We start from the raw sequence: 20,531 nt of genomic DNA on the forward strand, positions 1-20,531 counted from the left end.
ACAGGTCAAAATGGCCACACAAAAATGTCAAAATGGCCACAACCCCTAATCAAAATGGCCATACCACAAAGTCAAAATGGCCATAGAAAGAAGTCAAAATGGCCATACATTATGGGTATATTATTGAGTATTGTTCTTGAGATGCTTTCTTAACTTTGAGATTGTTACTAATTTAATATTTTGAGATGGTTTTTTTGTCCTGTACTTTGAGATGTTTTCTTATGTAATACTTTGAGCTGTTTAGTTACTCTCGCAAAGTTTTCTTAATCAATACTTTTAGATGTAAATTTCAAAACCCTATGATCATTGGGTAGTGTTTTGATAACATGACAATAAGTGACCAGGACACCTTTACTAAGGGCTCTTCCCCACTCCCATCTCATAGAGCCTGGTAAACATCAGGAGGCACAAGTGAAGACGAAGGTAAGATGCATGGATATTAAAAAAATGACCACTTATCCTTTAATTGGCTCGTTAATTAGTAATCAACATGTGATTATATACATTGTGTAACCTTAATTAAGATGTGAATCCAGAAGTGACTCGTTAACTGATTAAGCCGTAATTGATCAATTTATTGTTAATCTCTGTGTTTAATGCAATTGTCCTTATACTTTTTAGGTCATCTTCATGTGAGGTCTGGGGTTTTGAAAATACTTCTTGCTTTGAAAATGTTTATCTACGCTTTCTCTCACTCAGGAAAAGTACACCTAACTTTTGTGCCCAGCTGACTGGGCCAGTGGAACTTACTGAGTCTGACCTGATGTAACTCATCTACCTGGATGTCATGTAGTAGTACATAGTGATAAAGTGCAAGTAGGGGAAGAAAGAACCTACATATATATGTTTTGTTATTTGTTGAAAATATGCTTTGCTGATGTGTAATAAACATCAAGTTTTGTCTGATATAACTTCTTTTGTCATTTTCATACCTTGGTATCAAATAATGCAACATAGGAAAATGTTATGAGTATTAAAAATTAAAAAAATAATGTATGGCCATTTTGACTTTTTGATGTGGCCATTTTGACTAAGGGTTTGTGGCCATTTTGACTTTTTTGTAGCCATTTTTATTAGGACCCGTTTTTTAAGGACACCCCCATTATAATATTTCTAAAACATTGTGTTTTAGTCCAGATATTCAAGCTGGCACTGTTTACAATATATTGAGGGCTGACACTTGTGTGACCATTCAGTTTTTAGTTTGAACCCTTTGCATCATGTATGAATAAATGAAAACATGAGAATAAGTTATGTCTTATGATTACGTCATCTGGAAGGGGGTTGGGTAGTGTCTCCAAAACAAGTTTTTTCAGTAAACATCATGGGGGAATCACTTTAACAAGCGATTGTAGTTTCAAATTACCTTTTTGTGCACTTTAATATCTAAGCTTGATTCTAGCTGAGCTCTACCTATCCCAAACACACAAAATGTTTCTGGCATATCTTGTTTACTGAAGTTTGTGATGAATTTGAATTGAGTTTGAGTTAGTTTGGGGTACCAAGATCGTGAGGCTGGAACATAGCAAAACCAGTTTGCTTGAGGCTGACAGATAATATGTAAAACAATAAAGCATTAAAAAACAGCTGCATATGTACCATTTTCTAGATGGGGCTTAGAGCTTTTTGAACGCGCCCCGTATTTCATCACCCAGACTCCCAGACAGGATGAAAAAAATGGCTAAAGACGTGAAATATACAATCATACCCGCTTACCATATATTCGTTCACAACGGTCAGAATACATTAAATGGAAAAGCATTGTTTTAAAAACTGTTTCGATCAATGCATGTCCTGAATAAAACAGGGCTTCTCTTAAATGTCTGGCTAATTCTTTTAAATAAAAAAAAGTCTGTAAGCATTGAGAGAAATCATATTCTGTGTCAAACAAAATGATGTGCCTCGTTTCCCAAGTAACCGAGTCAGACCGAGCCATCATTTGTATTCCTAAGTAAAACCCTCTGAAGTACTTGTTGTAAAAATATGTAGTATGTTGTTTTACTTTTATGACCGGGGGAAGTATGAATACGTTCGTTAACTTATATTGATGTTATTTAGCCAGCAAACAAAATATGAATGTAGGCAAATGTGCGCACCGTGTGGAGCGCAACCGCTTTCTCGAGAGACGTTTATATGTTACCGGTCAAACTGGGCTTTGACTCTGAGCAAATAGTGTTGCGCAAAGTAGTTTAGCGCTGCAGACAACGGGAACTAGATATGAAATCTCGCAACATCTCTCGTCATTTCGTGACAGCAAGGTCACGCAAACGAAGGTCGTTTTGCTTGTCTGACAAAAAACGTGAAGGTCGCATCTCCAAACATGGAGTCTGACGCGGTGTTCAGCGATGCACAGTTGCCAACATTCAACCCGCCGCGTCGTGTTATGTCAAGGAAAGACAGTGTCATGGCTACACCAGGCAAAGAGGGATCTAGAATCGCTCCCGGCAGCTGCTCGGGAAAATGCATCGGCGTTTTCACCAGTGGAGGGGACTCCCAAGGTAAGAGTCACCATGGGACTCAATTTATCACTATCAAGTTTGATATTGAGCTTTATTGGCTATGGTGAGTTATAATTTAAACATAAGAAGACCCAAACATGCTGCAGACGATGCCGTTGGCAAGTGCTGATAGACCATTTTAACTGCATTCACACCGTACCACACGTCGTATACACTAACGTCATGTTTAAGGGTAGTGAATCTGATACTGGGATGCATCTTATGGTTGGCCTGATCGATAAGCCAAGAATTTATGTTTATGATAAGCGAAATTGACACTGTCGATGACAATTACAGAGACAAGGGCATATGATACTGTGCACGTTACAAATGTTTATGCATGGGCATGTTTCTGGAATTGATCAGAAATGCAAATGGGTTTCACGCAACTCGGTCGCTGGTTTGTTATTATTGTCGATCGCATGGATCTGACCAAGTAGCCTATCGCTGACGGGTCACGTTGACCCTTGTGTATCATCAATTATTATAGGAATGGTTATTAATGCTGTATTTGATCTGATTATCAATTTTTGAAAAAAACCTAGTCGTATATGTTCTTCTCAGACGTAGTCGATAAAGGAAAACAAGCTGAGACTCTCATGTATTGATTCCAATTTCACATGCTGTGTAACTGTGGTCTTCCTCCTGTTTAGTTCAAGGACATACCAAATTCAGCTGCTTGTACCATGTTCACTGTTTCCTGTCACACTGACCAAGAAAAAATTATCAAAAAATGGTTTGGCCTTCCATGGCAAATTCTTTGATTGTATCTTAACTTACTGAAAGACATATCCAACTTCTAAAATGCCACTCATGCCAGACATTTTCCTCATTGTTAAAATTTAGGGGGAATACCGGCGGAAGTCTTACCCAAATGCTTTAATTCTGAATGATGCATGAAAATTTAGTATTTTCATAATTCAAGTTATGAGTGACTGCAGAATATGCATTTTTGTGAGCGTGTCAACGTGATATATTTGTCTGAAAATTATATTTCAATAGTTTAAACCTAGTTTACTGTATCAGTGATTTATGATCCACCAGCACATAATTTTGATGTTTATGCTACAATCGAAGGGATTCTTTGATGGATATTGTTATAAGGACCAATCTTATTCAATCAATGAAAATAAATAGGAAAAAGAAACTGGTACAGATATTGTTAGTTTACTAAACAAAGTCTTATCTATGTGCCTGAACAAAGAAGTAAACAGTCTTCAGTTAACAGTTGGGAGAATTTGTACTTCGTTAATCCAATTTTCTCAAATGAAAATTGTTTACATGTAATTTTATTAAATTGGAAGCATATGATAAATAGAATATTTCATGTGTCCAGTGAAATATGATGTATCTGTCATCTCGTGACATGAAGAGCATATTTTCACCCATGTAAACTTAAGTCACTTTTATTACTCATTGATAGATACATCATGTTTCACTAGAAACATGAAATGTCCTCTGTACCATTGCTTTTATGATATTTATTTTATTTTAGATATTTATTTATCATTACAGAACACTAGAGCTTAGATGTTTGAATAGCAGGACTTAAATGGCAGTGCACACACTGATATTTCAATGATTACTGTGTGGCGTAATTATTTATAATATTGCTGATTTTTTTTTTTTTTCAGGAATGAATGCTGCCGTCCGAGCTGTGGTTCGTATGGGCTTCTTCCTTGGGACCAAAGTCTACTTCATCAAAGAGGTACAGTAACCTTCATCACAATTAATATAAATTTATGCTCAAAATAACAGGTGAAAACTAGTTTCTTTTGATTGAAACACTGTCATGTTATGAGGTTCACATTCAGAGAGGTTAATGTTATTACGTTGAATTCTTTTTTTCCAGTGGTAAGTGTTGTTTCTGAAAGCATTCATTATGTTTTTATGACAATTCACATATCAGACAAGTGATAAAGTGGTTCTGTTTATTAAATGGTAACTGTGAAATTCATTTTTCCATCATTTTCGCCAAGTCAGACCGGAGAAAGAATCAAGTTATGGTTGTATCTTTTAGGGCTGTAATGATGCATAGAACTATCGTTCCATTGAAATACCAAATGCCATTTTAGAAAGTGCTCAAACGTAACATATGTTATATTTGGGATTACACTTTCTTTGTAAAGTACAGATTCTAGTACTTTTTGGGTTGAGTCCCATCTGGGATTCGAACAAAAAAAGTGTAATCCCAAATATAATATACGTCACATTTGACCACTTTCTAAAATGGCATTGTGTATCATAGCTTTCGGCCGTGGGAGCCATGCCAATTAGCACTTATCAGAGGGGTACACAAAGTCCGCAGTCTAGACTACCAGTTGTCCGACTTCCATTTTTGTGGAAGCGGTCTCGGTGGCTGACTTTGTCTGCTGGCGATTAGGTGCCTGACTCTGAGGGTATGGGTTCGAATCCCAGATGGGACTCAACCCCCAAAAGTACTAGAATCTGTACTTTCAAAGAAAGTGTAATCAATATATAACATACATTATCGTTCCATTGCAATTGTTGAGTCTCCGATAGCAATAAATCGATGGTAGAAACGAAAAACTGTCAATGCATTGATAGTTTGTGTGACTATCGATAGTTTAGTAATTGACTTCCATTGATAAATTCGCAGCGCAAATTACAGGAAGTACCAGATTCATTCACTTTGTGAAGCTGCAAGTCTGCATTCTAAATCAGAGTTTATGTTTTAACTGTTTACCTAATCTGGGTTTCAAGTTTCTTGTCAGTTATTAAATTGACTGAAACTACTTTAACTTGTTTTTATTTCATGTAAACTATATGTTCATTTGGGAAATGACTTAAAACGAGATAATTCAAGGAGAGAAAAAAACTATTGCAATAGTATTGCAATAGATGGTCGCAATAGACTATCACTATCACAATATTATGTTGCAATAGACTATCGCTATCGCAATAGTTGTTTCACCCTCAATAGTCACCCCTAGTATCTTTATTCATTTGATTTGATATATCTTCAAAATGCTCCTTGATGCTGCACTCATGAAGATCCCAGTTAGGACAGGTCTTCAGCAACCCATGCTTGCCATAAAAGGCAACTAACAGGATCAAGTGGTCAGGCTCACCGACTTGTTTGATGCTTGTCAGCATATCCCATTGCACAGATTGATGCTCATGATGTCAGTCACTGGATTGTCTGGTTCAGGCACGATCATGTAGAGACTGTCATCATGAAGCTGTATTATTGCTGTGTGTAGCATTAAATAACAACTACAGAAAATCCTTGATGCTTTAGCAAATGTTCCAAGGAGATGTGTGTCATGATAGCCTGTATAGAGTATGTTTTGGTTTAGCAATAGTGACCAGGGGTGTTCCTAAGAGACCACTATTGCTCGCACGAAATGTCCTAAATTCCCAAATTAGGAATTAAAACATTTCCCAATTCCTGCCAAAATTATGATTATTGTCAAACTATTGTTACAATTTTGTAGTGGCGACTTGTATTTCACAGTCAGTATCAATATAGCGGAAGAGAGAAGCTTTACTTAGTTTAGCTTTTACTGCATTGAATGCAGTGTTAATCATGGTTTATTATGTTAAAATGCCTCTGAAATTCAGAAAAGACAACTTTATGAAAACAATGAACAATTTTTAACAGCATCACAATTTTTCACTTTTTTTTCGAAGGTCATTTAGTCTTCCATCATAAATCCTTGTTGACAGACTGAATGTATGAAGTCATAGTGGAGCATTGTTTAGAGTTGTGGGTCATGTTATCAGATGTATGTGACTGATGATGGCTGTGTTTTCATCACTGTCCATCAGCTGGACAGGAATTTACATACAAAGATTGAGACCCCTCTCAAGTGCTGTCCTCCATGAACTGTGACAATGTCTGTATTTACATGACTCCTGTTGAAGCTGAAACCTGGAAACATGGCCTAACCGATGAAACTTGTCCCAACACCTTGTGAGGATTGATGTTTACAATCTGTAGCATGTATCATGATATCTAAATATGTACATTGCAGTGTAAACAACATTTATTGCTCATTGCCACTGTTGTTTACACGGATGGTTGTCTGATGATAGCATTAATGATATTCATTGCTCATTGCCACCACTGTTTACACTGATAGTTGTCTGATGATAGCATTAATGATATTGATTGCTCTTTGCCACCGTTGTTTACACCGATGGTTGTCTGATGATAGCATTAATGATATTGATTGCTCATTGCCACCACTGTTTACACCGATAGTTGTCTGATGATAGCATTAATGATATTCAATGCTCTTTGCCACCACTGTTTACATCGATGGTTGTCAGATGATAGCATTAATGATATTGATTGCTCATTGCCACCACTGTTAACATCGATGGTTGTCTGATGATAGCATTAATGATATTCATTGCTCATTGTCACCACTGTTTACACTGATGGTTGTCTGATGATAGCATTAATGATATTCATTGCTCATTGCCACCGTTGTTTTCACCGATGGTTGTCTGATGACAGTATTAATGATATTAATTGCTCATTGTCACCACTGTTTACACTGATGGTTGTCAGATGACAGTATTAATGATATTCATTGCTCATTGTCACCACTGTTTACACTGATGGTTGTCAGATGACAGCATTAATGATATTAATTGCTCATTGTCACCACTGTTTACACTGATGGTTGTCTGATGACAGCATTAATGATATTCATTGCTTTTTGCCACCACTGTTTACACGGATGGTTGTCTGATGATAGCATTAATGATATTCATTGCTCATTGTCACCACTGTTTACACCGATGGTTGTCTGATGATAGCATTAATGATATTCATTGCTCATTGCCACCACTGTTTACACTGATGGTTGTCTGATGATAGCATTAATGATATTCATTGCTCATTGTCACCACTGTTTACACGGATGGTTGTCTGATGATAGCATTAATGATATTCATTGCTCATTGCCACCACTGTTTACATCGATGGTTGTCTGATGATAGCATTAATGATATTCATTGCTCATTGCCACCACTGTTTACATCGATGGTTGTCTGATGATAGCATTAATGATATTCATTGCTCATTGCCACCACTGTTTACACTGATGGTTGTCTGATGATAGCATTAATGATATTCATTGCTCATTGCCACCACTGTTTACATCGATGGTTGTCTGATGATAGCATTAGTGATATTCATTGCTCATTGCCACCACTGTATACACGGATGGTTGTCTGATGATAGCATTAATGATATTCATTGCTCATTGCCACCACTGTTTAAACCGATGGTTGTCTGATGATAGCATTAATGATATTCATTGCTCATTGCCACCACTGTTTACATCGATGGTTGTCTGATGATAGCATTAATGATATTCATTGCTCATTGCCACCACTGTTTACACCGATGGTTGTCTGATGATAGCATTAATGATATTCATTGCTCATTGCCACCACTGTTTACACCGATGGTTGTCTGATGATAGCATTAATGATATTGATTGCTCATTGCCACCACTGTTTACACCGATGGTTGTCTGATGATAGCATAAACAGCATTCATTGCTCATTTCCTTTAAATGAGTGAGTTTAGTTTTACGCCGCCTTTAGCAATATTCCAGCAATATCACAAAGGGGGACACCAGGCTTCACACATTGTACCCATGTGGGGAATCGAACCCAGGTCTTCGGTGTGACAGTCGGACGCTGTAACCACTAGTCTACCCCACCACCCCTCATTCATACCAAAGGCATGCCATGGCTCTTGTTGAATACCGACTAGATTTTGAAGTTATTTTATCTTTGTTTCCAGGGTTACCAGGGTATGGTTGATGGCAGTGACCATATTCAGCTAGCAACATGGGCCAGTGTGTCGGGCATCATGCAGTTGGTGAGATGTAACACTGTCTTTCCCATGTCATAATGATAAACAGCATTGAAGGTAGCGCTATCTTTGTAGACCATCTTTTCAACATTGTCTGGTTGTGACTTATTACTCTTCCTTGTTTTAGAGAGGATTTGAAATTCTTGTTCGGAAGTGCACCATTTGTATCAGTTGTAACCTCAGTACTTGTTTCAGGATGCTCTAATCATTGCTAAGTCCTATATAAGCAGGGCTTGATTGAAGCATTTAGAACTTGCACTGCTGCAGCCTGAAACTGTAGAGTGTAGCCCCATATTTATACATATTTATAAAAACTTGCATTCAATGCATGTGAATATTTTGCTGTTCATGTTATGAATGTATGAAGTAAAATAAGACCCAGAATAATTTGCTGTAATGTTATTCTCAGTTATGAATACTCAAGCATTATATATTATTTTCTATTGAGCAGCAGGTGCATCCTGTTTTTGTCTGGTGAACAAGTTAATTACCTTAGTTCCACCAGGTGCAATTAGGGTTTGTTTCCTTAAAGGTCACATGCAACGTAAAACACAACTTTGCAGATTCTGATACCTTTCGGTATGGTTTTACCGAAACAAAGCGTCAAAAATGCAAATTCAACTTATAAAGTTGAAAAATAACGCGATGAAAAAAAACGCGCAAAATCGGAGTTCAAACGTTTCACTAATTTTCCCCAGACTTTTCTGGGGAATACTGGTTTCAACAGCTGGGCTGCGCCATAGCACGGCGCAGTGAAATAGGTTCACTCAACTAGGAAGCGGGCTGTCTGGTGAATACTCGGTGAAGGCTTTGGTGTGAGCTATTTTCATAATGTTTTGTTGATATCTCACAGGCGAAGCTTTTATATGTTATGACAGTAAATGAACTGTTTATATAATTTAATTTGTCTATTTCACCACACGTTCTTCTTACCGAGTCACTTTCTCAGTTCGATACTTAAAAGCAATGTCATTATTTAGCGTTGACACAATTTCTAACTGTGATATAGATATGTCGCTGTCACAGACAAAACTCAATGTCTGGTTTTATTGACACCTGTGTGTCTGCCTGCCTGTCTGCTAATGACAATATTCAATACACAACTGCGATCACTGACCACATGCAATTTGAACTTAACACCAATCAGGCTATACACCATAAACAAAACGCATTGATTTATGGCCCGAAGTTCGGTCTCTGTCACATTATGTAATTACACAGACAGGCAGGTGTGATACTTAAACACATGACATGTTATGATGTCTGTTGATTGCAAAATGTTATACACAAAAAAGAGCATGTATTTACAAAACCCAACATCTCTATATATACACACACAATGAACCGTGAAGACGGCATCTGCTAATGAACCAGCCGTTACACTTGAGTGCACACCCACTCGCTCTGACTGGGTTCGGTATCCCGGCTGCTTCGTTTCGAGGGAGGTAAACCCAAGTACAAAATATTGCACTTTTGATTTGCGATTATACGCTTATAATTTTGTTTATTTGATTTATCATAATCAGCAATGCATATTATATGTCATGAAGAAGTGATAATTGTGTTTTAATTATGTTTGATTTTTTGGTTGCATGTGACCTTTAAATTAAGCCCTGATATGGTTGTTTATGTGGCTGTTTAACTCAATCCTGTCCATTGGCAGGGAGGTACTGTAATCGGTAGTGCCAGATGTAAGACATTCCGTGAGAGGGAAGGCCGTCTTCAGGCAGCAGAGAACCTTGTCAACTTGAACATCACCAACCTGGTTGTGATTGGGGGTGACGGCAGTCTGACTGGTGCCAACCTCTTCAGGAAGGAATGGTCCAGCCTCCTTGCCGATCTGGTCAAAGCAGGTTAGCAACATTTCAATCGTATTAAAACCAGATTTCTTTCTTGTAAATGTACTTGACGTAACTTGGTCCTTGACGTAATCAGGGTTGTGCCAGATAAACAAGGGTCCTTTATCCAGACTTGTTGTAATGCTAGGAAAGATCCCTCAAGAGAGTGCTGACCGGTGTTCCCACCTGAACATTGCTGGAATGGTGGGATCCATCGACAACGACTTCTGTGGCTACCGACATGACTATAGGCACAGACACTGCTCTGCACAGGATCATCGAGGCCGTCGATGCCATCGCCACCACTGCCTCTAGGTCAGTTCACTTCAACTGCCAAATCCTATTGCCATATACTGTATACCATTACATATTGTCAAGCTTTGTTCAGACAGGGACAGTAAAAACTCTTTTTAAGATTTTAAGAAATTGTCCACATTGTAAACATATCCCATCTCACATGTTCTTTGACAGTGAAGGGGAAACAACCTAAAACAAAGTTTCCAGCCTCTGGTAACACTTTACCCGAACACACCCATGCTCCATCTATTGTTGTCAGTCACTGGATATATGCAAAGGATGCCTCTTGTCCTGGCCGATCAAGTCACATCGAACTGAAGTCATTCTCTTTCTTGTCACCTTTGGGTCAAACGACTTGTTATAGATAGAGAATTTTTCTACCATCATATAAATCTCTACAGAGGTTTTGAGAGGGTTATTATTTACCTTTAATAACCAAGAAATTCATCATTTTTTAAAGAAGACTACCACCTTCTGGATGCGCTCCAAGCCTACCCCTGGCCTTCGCATTGTTATCTGTGCCTGTGGCTTCCAACCCTCAAAAGACAATGGCAGTGTCAATGATATTTTTGGCGACCAGAGATGGTCTCTGTAACACATTAATGTTTACAAATTTGAAAATTTTAACCATAAATTGTATATGTATAATACTTATCCCAGAGCTACAGATAACTTTTTGGGTCATTGAGTTATGTACTCCCTTGTCTTCATCTCAATTGGGTATCCTAATTTTCCTTTGAGTAACAAAATAAATTGTACTCACCTCACTCACACTTAATTGGGTATTTTGATATTTTCCATTAATTTAAAAAATATAATAAAGTTTAAATGTTAGTGTTTGTTAGTGTTCATATTTGATCTGTAATATGAGAAACGATAAGAAAGACTGCAAATTGTCAAGTTCATGTCCGGAAATGGAACCTCTCACTATACTTCAGTTATTTTATCTATATACTGGTACGCAAGCTACGATTTGACATTTTTGTGTGTACGCATGTAAGATCACATTTATTGAGTATTTACAAAACTTCAAGCATACTTGTACACAATAGACTTAATAGGAATTGAGTTTTCACATAAATATTGGAGTAATTTACGCAGATACGCAGCTCAGCTTATCTGTACCTCTGTTATCCAATCTCACGATACACTCCCACCCCACTAACCAGATTAGAAGATTGGTTCCAGTTTCCAGACAAGAGAATGGCTTACGTTGCCTGGACAAGATGTACACTTCGCATGCTTCCATTAACTACCTACAACAATAGATGGAACAGGGGTGTGTTTGGGGCAATGTGTTACAAGATACCTTGTTTTAGATTGTTTCCAATCCATGGCTGAGTGAACAAGGGAAAGTGCATCACATGAGCTGGAACAAATACTATAGATACTCAATATATATACTGAACAACAAAAGTTTAGCACATTTTTGTAACATTTATATACAAGAGAATGATATGAGACAAAATACTGAAATTTTGCCCCAACGTGAACACATGATGACACACTTGAGTGCCATCAAACTTTACTCGATTGTTGGACCGTTGTAAAAACCAGGATGGTGCACGTGAATATCGTGTTTATGTCCATCGGCAGAAAAATCATTCAAACTTGGGTGTATAAAATGGTTGACATGACACACTGGAGTAACAGTGTACAGAAACCTCAAAGACTTGTTCAGTTTGAAGCATGGGTCGCCGGCCTAGAATGCCAGAAAATCAACGCCAATCAAGCCCCTCGATCTACTACATGCTGGCCAGCAAGTAAGAGACGCCGCCAGGCACTTCCAAGTGCATTACAGCACAATTATTCGCCTGTGGCAACGGGTCCAACAAACTGGCCAAGTTAGAGACCTAACCAAGGTCAGGAAGGCCTCGCTCTACCACCCCACGGAAGATCGGCCACATTGTGACGCCATCATGACGACACAGGTTAACAAGAGCCCCATCGCCTGGCCAACGAAAGTAGCGCCAAGCTACGGGTACACGGCAAGCAAGCTGCGGCAAGCACGTGGAGCCCACACATGCTATTAACTCGTTTTTGTCATTTGGAACGTTTCACCCCTACCCTACAACGTGTAACGTTTCTTGACGTTCTGGATTGAACACGTCTTTTGACACTTCAATTGTGCTGTCAAATGGTCACTCTATTTCTATGCGTAATGAATTATAGCATCAAGTGTTACTTGTTGAAAATTATATACAATTTCCAAAAATGTGCTAAACTTTTGTTGTTCAGTATATATAGTTAAAATTTTCACATTAGTATGTGTACTTATCCTGCTTTTAGTCAGCTGGCAATATCATGTTGTCTTGACTTCTAAATGGAATTGCTATGAGAGGAGGATACACAATGTTAATTTCTATTTGAAGAATGAGACCTAACAGATGTTTCAGGTTGTTTTACCTTGACATTGTATTCAGTATATGTCTTCATGTTACAGTCACCAGAGGGCGTTTGTTCTGGAACTGATGGGCAGACACTGTGGGTATGTTTTATCATCATTTGACTTACATCTGTGGTATACTCAATATGATAAAAGAAAGATTCAACGCAAGTGTCTTTTTTTTATATATCAATGAATAATATCAACCAATTGGTATTTGCCAAGCATTTTATTATCTTATTTTTAAGGTGATATTGTTTGTTTTCACTACAAACTTTTATGAAATCTGTCAAAGTGAACAATGATCATTTTAAAATACTTTGATGGATTCAAATATGCTCATTAAATTGATATACTTTGTCATGTTTAACAGTACAAGTGAATTGAATTACAATTTGCTATTGACAGCAGTATGTAAACATAAAATGACATGACACATGACATGATATGGTGGAGGGTTAAATCCTGCACTGATTATACTTCTAGATTTGTCAACATTGTTTCCATGTGTTTCATCCAAGTGGTAGTCATTTAAGGCCTGTATCAAACTGACTACTTGGATGTAACTGAAATATGTTCAAAACATTGTAAATCAAAACTCACTCCCGGAATACATGTAACAACATTAACTAAATATAGTGTGTTATTATTACCAATCAGGGCCCGTTTTACAAAGCTCTCATAAGCCTAAGATCTCGTAACTTTTCTCGTAGCATTCGTACCTCTCATACTTAACATAGGAGGCATGAATTCTACAAGAAACGTTACGAGATCTTAGGCTTATGAGAGCTCTGTGAAACGGGGCCCTGTATCGCCAGTGTATGTGACTGTTACAACTACCGGTATGTGCTTATTACATTGTGTGTCTACCTTACAGGTACCTGGCTCTCGTGGCTGCCCTGGCCAGTGAGGCTGACTGGGTGTTCATCCCCGAGTGGCCCCCAGAGGATGGGTGGGAGGATACCCTATGTAACAAGCTCACCACGGTCAGTTGACAACTCAAGTCCAGTGTTGTGTAATTATATTGGTTTTCCGGGGTTGAATCAGGTCCAATTCTGTCACTCTTTGTCACAATGCTTGAGTGAGAATGGATATCAATCAAAACTTGATGGATTTATGTAAATTGTAAAATAAGTAGGTTAGCATGGTGAGGGATGCTGACAACTTCAGACATCAAAAATTTTGAAATTGTTATCATAATATGGTGGCTTAATATGCATGACTTGTCGATATGTACCTCAGTATTTTGAAGATATTTAGAGGCTGTTTTTAGAAATATTAGATTAAGAATAAATGGAAGTGTATCATATCCAAAATGTTGTGTCTATTTAAGAAACAAGGTCAGCACTACTCCAATGTCTAATAAAGTATAGCTTTGCCCTGAACTATTATAGTTAAAGTATAAAAATGCTCATTACGTTATTGAATATTGGTAGGCTTTTGTACTTGAGTTTTACATTTCAGTGCTCTCTCTCTCTATTGTGTTGCAGGAAAGGTCATTTGGTCAGCGCTTGAATATCATCCTGGTTGCAGAGGGAGCTATGGACAGACATGGCCAACCCATCACAGCTGATATGTTAAAAATGTAGGTCCTGCATGGTTCCTAAATGTAACCATGGTAACACATTGCTTAGGTTATTTTAGGAGGATAAGAACATACTTTATCTGAAAAGATTTTCATGTAGGAATTCAGTTGTTTGTCATTTCAGCAGATTGATAATACGATGTGACGTTAAGATTGACATCCAATGATCGAGGGAACAAATACCAGCACCTTGAGTATGCACAAGTTGCCTGGATATGTGCGCTATATAAATATCCTATAATAATAATAAATAATAGAAATATAAAAGGAATCTTATATGATCTTTTGGGTATGATTACCCATGTCATTACTTGATTGATTTTTGTATCGAGACACAAAAATACAGATTTTTCCTTATCCTGACTCATGCTAATTATGCTTGTCTCCTTCTCCTTGCAAATGATAGTGGAACACTTGAAATCCCTTGAAGTTCCCTTTTAAAAAGCGGACGTAAAATCACTACTCACCCAGGAGTTGCCTCCCTTGCCCCTTTGGCGCCCTTTTGGTCACCTGACAAGTATAAAATATCAATTTTAGTCAGAAAATTACATAATTCAGTATTCAGTCAGCATTATATGCATTTGTGTCTGCTTTCCTGAAATATTACAGGGCAGTATAAGGGAGGTAAATTTACATAGACAAGCATGTTTCAGTGAGATAAGTGTAGGTTTATTCACTGTTTTCAGCTGCTCTCTTCCCGCCTGGGTTATGATACACGTGTGACTGTGCTCGGTCACGTACAGAGAGGTGGAAGTCCCTCCGCATTTGACAGGATCCTGGTGAGTTGGACAAGTCACAAGAGTTTATCAGACTAAGTAGTGCCAAATATAATCACTAGTCAGGGTACAAAGTTCCTTGTATTGGAGCCTCTTTGGCACTGTTGAAATCACAGTACCATGGTTAAAATACATAAATAGAGTAGATATGTACGTTTTTCCAGTGAGTTTGGGAAAACTCATAAAATGCTTGCTCCTGCCCCTCTGGAACTAATTGTGCCAAAAAACAAACTTTTGATTCGTCTTCTAGCTCGATTAGTACTTGTTATTTCAACAAGTTTGCCTCTGTCTGTTTCTTCTGAATGAAAACATCTTTTCCAGTTTTGAAATCCCAGCTTCACGTTGTAAAGCACATGAATCCCAGTATAACCACCCAATACCCATACTGGTCTGTTCTAACACAGAAACTTACTCATCCGGGAAACCCACCGGGAGAAACACAACTCATGTTGGCTGCCAGTTTCCACTGTTCTCAACACTGTTATGGTCTCACCATGATGGGAACACTGCAAATGTGACTTTGGAATTTACCTCACCTACTGTAGACACTGGCTTTTGTCCTTGCCCAGATCTGTTCTTTGATGTGCTTAAATCCAAGTTTTTTTAAAGAAATGTTCAAGGTGGTGTTAAACTCTCACTGGCTCACTCCTCATACCTTAAGCTGTAACGATAACATAATGGGATAGTGTTCAAATCAACATGGGACTGAATTCTACCAAACCTTGAAGAAAGCTTGTTCCATATGACTCAGCCAAGAGGCCTTCTTCATAATTGTCCTGATAATAGTTGCAAACTTGAGTGGGTCGTTGAAAGAGTAGAGCCATGAATTATGATGACCAAGGACCCCTGAGTTTTGTACAGTGTAGTGACTCCATGCTTGTTGTTCAGGGTTCTAGAATGGGTGCTGAAGCAGTGCTGGCTCTGATGGATGCGGACCCCGACACGCCCGCCTGTGTCGTGTCCCTGGAGGGAAACCAGACTGTCAGGGTGCCACTCATGCAATGTGTCGAGAGGGTAGGTGGGCCACTCACACCTTGTGGTGAAGTGTTGAATCTTTGTTGTTTCTTTTATCCTGTGTGTTTGTACCTGTGCTCATTTAACCTCTTTATGTGTGAAAATACTGTCCACAATTACTCCGGTCAAGAGGTCCTATATAGGAACAAAATGATACAAGAATTACAAGGGTGACGATGTCAAATGCATTTTGACTACTGGTATTATTTCCTGTGTGTTTAGCCTCTGTTTGCAATCGGATTCAGATCATGGTGTATGGCTGCTATTCATTACCCATGACAGCGGAAATGTTTTTTCACATTCAAGTAGCAAGATTTTGTGTATTGTATGGGGTCGCAGATGGTCAAGTCGTCTAAGGCATCAGAATCCGAATGGCCCTGGCAGTGTTACACCAGGGCAGAGTTACAGAGCGCACACCGAGCTTGTGGGTTCAAATCCCGGTTCCCTCCAATCATGCAGCTAGGTTTGTGACCACCATACCTGTGCTTGTGGTAAACTTCTAGGACCTGCATCAAGCTAACACACCATGAGATGAAGTTCTCATTCACAGTGACACATACTGACTGTGTCAATTGTTATTTGCTTCTAGACCCAGGCTGTTCAGAAGAACATGAATGAGAAGAACTGGGAGGAAGCTGTTCGTCTCCGTGGAAAGTAAGTCATGTGGAATGTGATTTAGAACACAACTGAAACAGCCCTGCTTCCATCATCAATCAGTTGTTACCCCCCCGGCATGTAATGCGTGGGGATATAGTTGACGCCTCATCCGTCTGTCCGTCCGTAATTATTTTGTTTCCAGAGCATAATTAAAACACCGTTCAATATTTTAAAAAAAAAGTGGTAGATATATCAAACAGAACCTAAGGTGGTGCCTTTTGCTATTTGTAGATTTTTGTCATTTTTATATTTTTTCTTATCCTGGCTCATGATCTTTTGCTTATCTCCCTTTCCCTTGCAAATGGTAGTGGTACACTTGAATCCCTTGAAGTTCCCAAAGCGGACGTAAAAATACACTCACCCACGAGTTACCTCCATTTTCTCGCGTTAACAGTCATGTGAAGGTCTCCATAGTCTGGAAGAGGATAGAAGACATGAGAAGCCTACTCACTCTTCAACATCTGCGAACCCTCAGCTTCGAGAACACCTAAGGATCCATCTCCTACACCAAGCCGCTCTAGATCGAGATCTCATATCTCTCACAGACGTTCCCGGAGTCACTCATCACGAGACAGAGGTTCGCGAACAGAAAGCTCATGTCACAGAGGTTCGCGAAGAGATGAATTCAGAGATAGAGGTTTCGTGAAGAGAGGACTCTCAAGATAAACGTTTGTAAAGGGAGGAATCTACAGATAGAGGTTTGAGAAGGCAGGGTTCATGAAAGGAAGGCAACGCAGATATCTACACGTCAGACAGCGCCTCACACTGACAGAGCAGGCACCAGCAAGTTTACTGACTTGTAACCAAACCCGTGGTACAGGGGAAGATCAAAAGTCAGGATAAGAAAAAATATGTAATTTTTCAAGTAAATTTGATATTTTTATACTTATCCTGACTCATGAGGTCAAGCCCTCCTAACCTCCCCGCTGGAAACACTTTGGATTGCACAGCAGATCCAAGTGCTTGGGCAGAAAAATCAGGAGAGTGACAAGTAAGGCTGGTCACATGACTGTTTACGCAGGAAAAGGGAGGTAACTTGTGGGTGAGTGTATTTTTACGTCCACTTTGGGAACTTCAAGGGATTCAAGTGTTCCACTACCATTCGCAAGGGAAAGGGAGATAAGCAAAAGATCATGAGTTTCCCGGTTTCCATGGAAACGATTCGGACTTAGTCTCATAAGGGAGGGGTGGGTTTCGTTTCCGGAGCACAACTGGAAAACTTCTTAATATCTTTCAGCAAAACTTGGCAGATATGTGAGGCAGATGCCAAAGTGGTGCCTTTTGCTATTTGGCAGAATTTTGGCATATTTTTGTTTCCTGGTTTTCATGGAAACGATTCGGACTTAGTCCCAAAAGGGAGGGGTGGGCTTTGTTTCCGGAGCATAACTCAAGAACCGTTCGATATTTTTCAACAAAACTTGGTAGATATATCAAACAGAACTTTAAGTGGTGCCTTTTGCTATTTGCAGATTTTTAGCATTTTTCATTTTTTCCCGGTTTCCATTGAAACGATTAGGGTTTAGTCCCAAAAGGGAGGGGTGGGCTTCATTTCCAGTGCACAATTCGAAAAGCGTTCAGTATTTTTTAACAGAACTTGGCAGATATATTACTATATTAGGCAAATTTTGAAATGGTGCCTTTTGCTATTTAAAGATTTTTGGCATTTATATTTCTCATGATTTTCATGGAAACGATTTGGACATAGTTTAGAAAACAGTCAAGCTGGACTTTAAGTAACTGTCAGATGATTTGTTCTTTAAAATATGTGGGGACCGGGGGGCTATGTCATCTTCTGATGACTCTTGTTTTTCCTGGTTTCCATGGAAACGATTCGGACTTAGTGTCAAAAGGGAGGGATGGGCTTCGTTTCTGGAGCACAACTCGAAAACCGTTTAATATCTTTCAACAGAACGTGGCAGATTTATGAGTCAGATCTTGAAGTGATGCCTTTTGCTTTTTACACATTTTTGGCATCAAATATGTGGGGCTGTGGGGATATGTCATCTTCTGATGACTCTTGTCTTTTTACACAGCAATCTCAGTTTAAACCTTTACACAGAAGTTCCTACTAGTGTCAACTGATTCTGATGCCACGCCTTACAATAGCCTGACAAACTCCTCATGGAACCATACATCTTGTGAACAGTGTTAAACTGACATAAGTACCTTCATTTATGACTGTCAACAATGAATGTATGCGCTAGAATGAATTCTTGGTAATATCTTCCAGGAGTTTCCAGAACAACCTGAACACCTACCGTAAGCTGAGTAAACTGAGGCCCCCAGCAGCCCTGAGTAATGTGGAGGGGACAGACTGCCAGGTACGTTCCTTCAGTAACAGCTATCACACAACACACACGCGAGATGAGGACGGTTCACATCATGCTGGTTACATCAACATCCATTGTACTCATTTCCTCAAGAGTCATTTCTGTTAAAAATTAGAAAAATTATCAAGTTTATTTAAAATATTTTGTTTCTGCTGAGTTCAGAAAGTTTTGATATCCTGATATAGTTTGTTTGCTGGTTGAATCGTTTGATGTTGTATATACTGATATGAGTTGTCTTCAGAAGATGCATGAGTTGGAATACCCAAGTGTTGGGCACTAACTAGTGTGTTTTTTCTTATCGTTTGGATGCAGATGTTTTACTTCAGCCTTGTGTTTGTTATTTTGACTGTTCTCTTTGGAATGTGTTGTTTACTTTTCCTTACTTCGATGTGACTGTAACCCAGCCGTTGTCTCCTTGAGTCTGTGGAGAACAAGCAGAGTCATCAGCATTATGTCCAGTTTAAGGATTCTTGTGACATTGTTAACTTCTTAACAATAGATCTCGAACCTTGCATTGCAAACACAACACAAGGAAAACACAAATATCATATCAACATTTCAGGATGTGAATGTGAAAAAACATAGCTTGAAAAATGCTTCTTTCACAGATTTTCCACAACTGACAGTATGTTACACTTCATGTAAACAATGTCACGGCAGCTAGTAGCCAATTTGCATTCCCTCCCAATCTACCTTGGTCCATATACCGGTAAATCCCCTGACCCTCTACTCTGGACAGTATGCATCCCCTGGCCCCCTATTTTTGACAATATGCATTCCTGGATCTCTATTCTGGGCAATATGCATCCCTGGCTCCGTATTCTGGGAAATTTGCATACTTGTTACACACTCAGTGTTTATAGTTGTCATGGTGATATATCTTCATCTGTGACATGTTCAGTGTTATCGTTGCCTGGACAGAGAGTACAGTATATGAGATCAGACACTGTCAGTAACTTTTGCAGGGACATTGGGATTCTTTCCAGGACCATGTAAGTCTATTTCTGCTTGTTTTTAGAAATATTTTAATCTATATATCTATTATAATCTTAGGAATATAGTTGTAACAATTAGGGACAGTTAGGAATCCTAGTAACTAAATATAGGAACCATTAATTATCTGGCCGCCATATATTAGCCAGTCTACCATTGTTCCTATCATCAACATAGTGGAACCACCAAAAACATCAAGGTATTATTCATCCGGTCACCATGATAACCAGTGTTAAGTGAGACTTTTGCCCTATCTGTACCTGATATTCATGATATTTCTTGAACACAGTGAAAACA

General features: G+C 38.7%; 1 protein-coding gene across 1 annotated transcript in view; it reads left to right on the top strand.

Moving 5' to 3' along the window:
• The first annotated feature begins 2,244 nt into the window (after positions 1-2,244).
• LOC124286333 (ATP-dependent 6-phosphofructokinase-like) overlaps positions 2,245-20,531 on the top strand; it is a 40,221-nt gene continuing 21,934 nt past the window's right edge. The window contains 14 exon segments of the mRNA XM_046722701.1: positions 2,245-2,498; positions 4,133-4,206; positions 8,287-8,364; positions 10,022-10,211; positions 10,345-10,430; positions 10,432-10,511; positions 12,937-12,981; positions 13,757-13,865; positions 14,370-14,468; positions 15,151-15,243; positions 16,129-16,254; positions 16,844-16,908; positions 19,142-19,232; positions 20,207-20,233. Coding sequence (XP_046578657.1) covers positions 2,321-2,498; positions 4,133-4,206; positions 8,287-8,364; positions 10,022-10,211; positions 10,345-10,430; positions 10,432-10,511; positions 12,937-12,981; positions 13,757-13,865; positions 14,370-14,468; positions 15,151-15,243; positions 16,129-16,254; positions 16,844-16,908; positions 19,142-19,232; positions 20,207-20,233 — 1,341 coding nt within the window. The 5' untranslated portion in view covers positions 2,245-2,320.

Source organism: Haliotis rubra, unplaced genomic scaffold, assembly GCF_003918875.1.
Source record: "Haliotis rubra isolate DU_JTF1 unplaced genomic scaffold, ASM391887v1 Scf38, whole genome shotgun sequence".
NCBI classification, from domain to species: Eukaryota; Metazoa; Mollusca; class Gastropoda; order Lepetellida; family Haliotidae; genus Haliotis; species Haliotis rubra.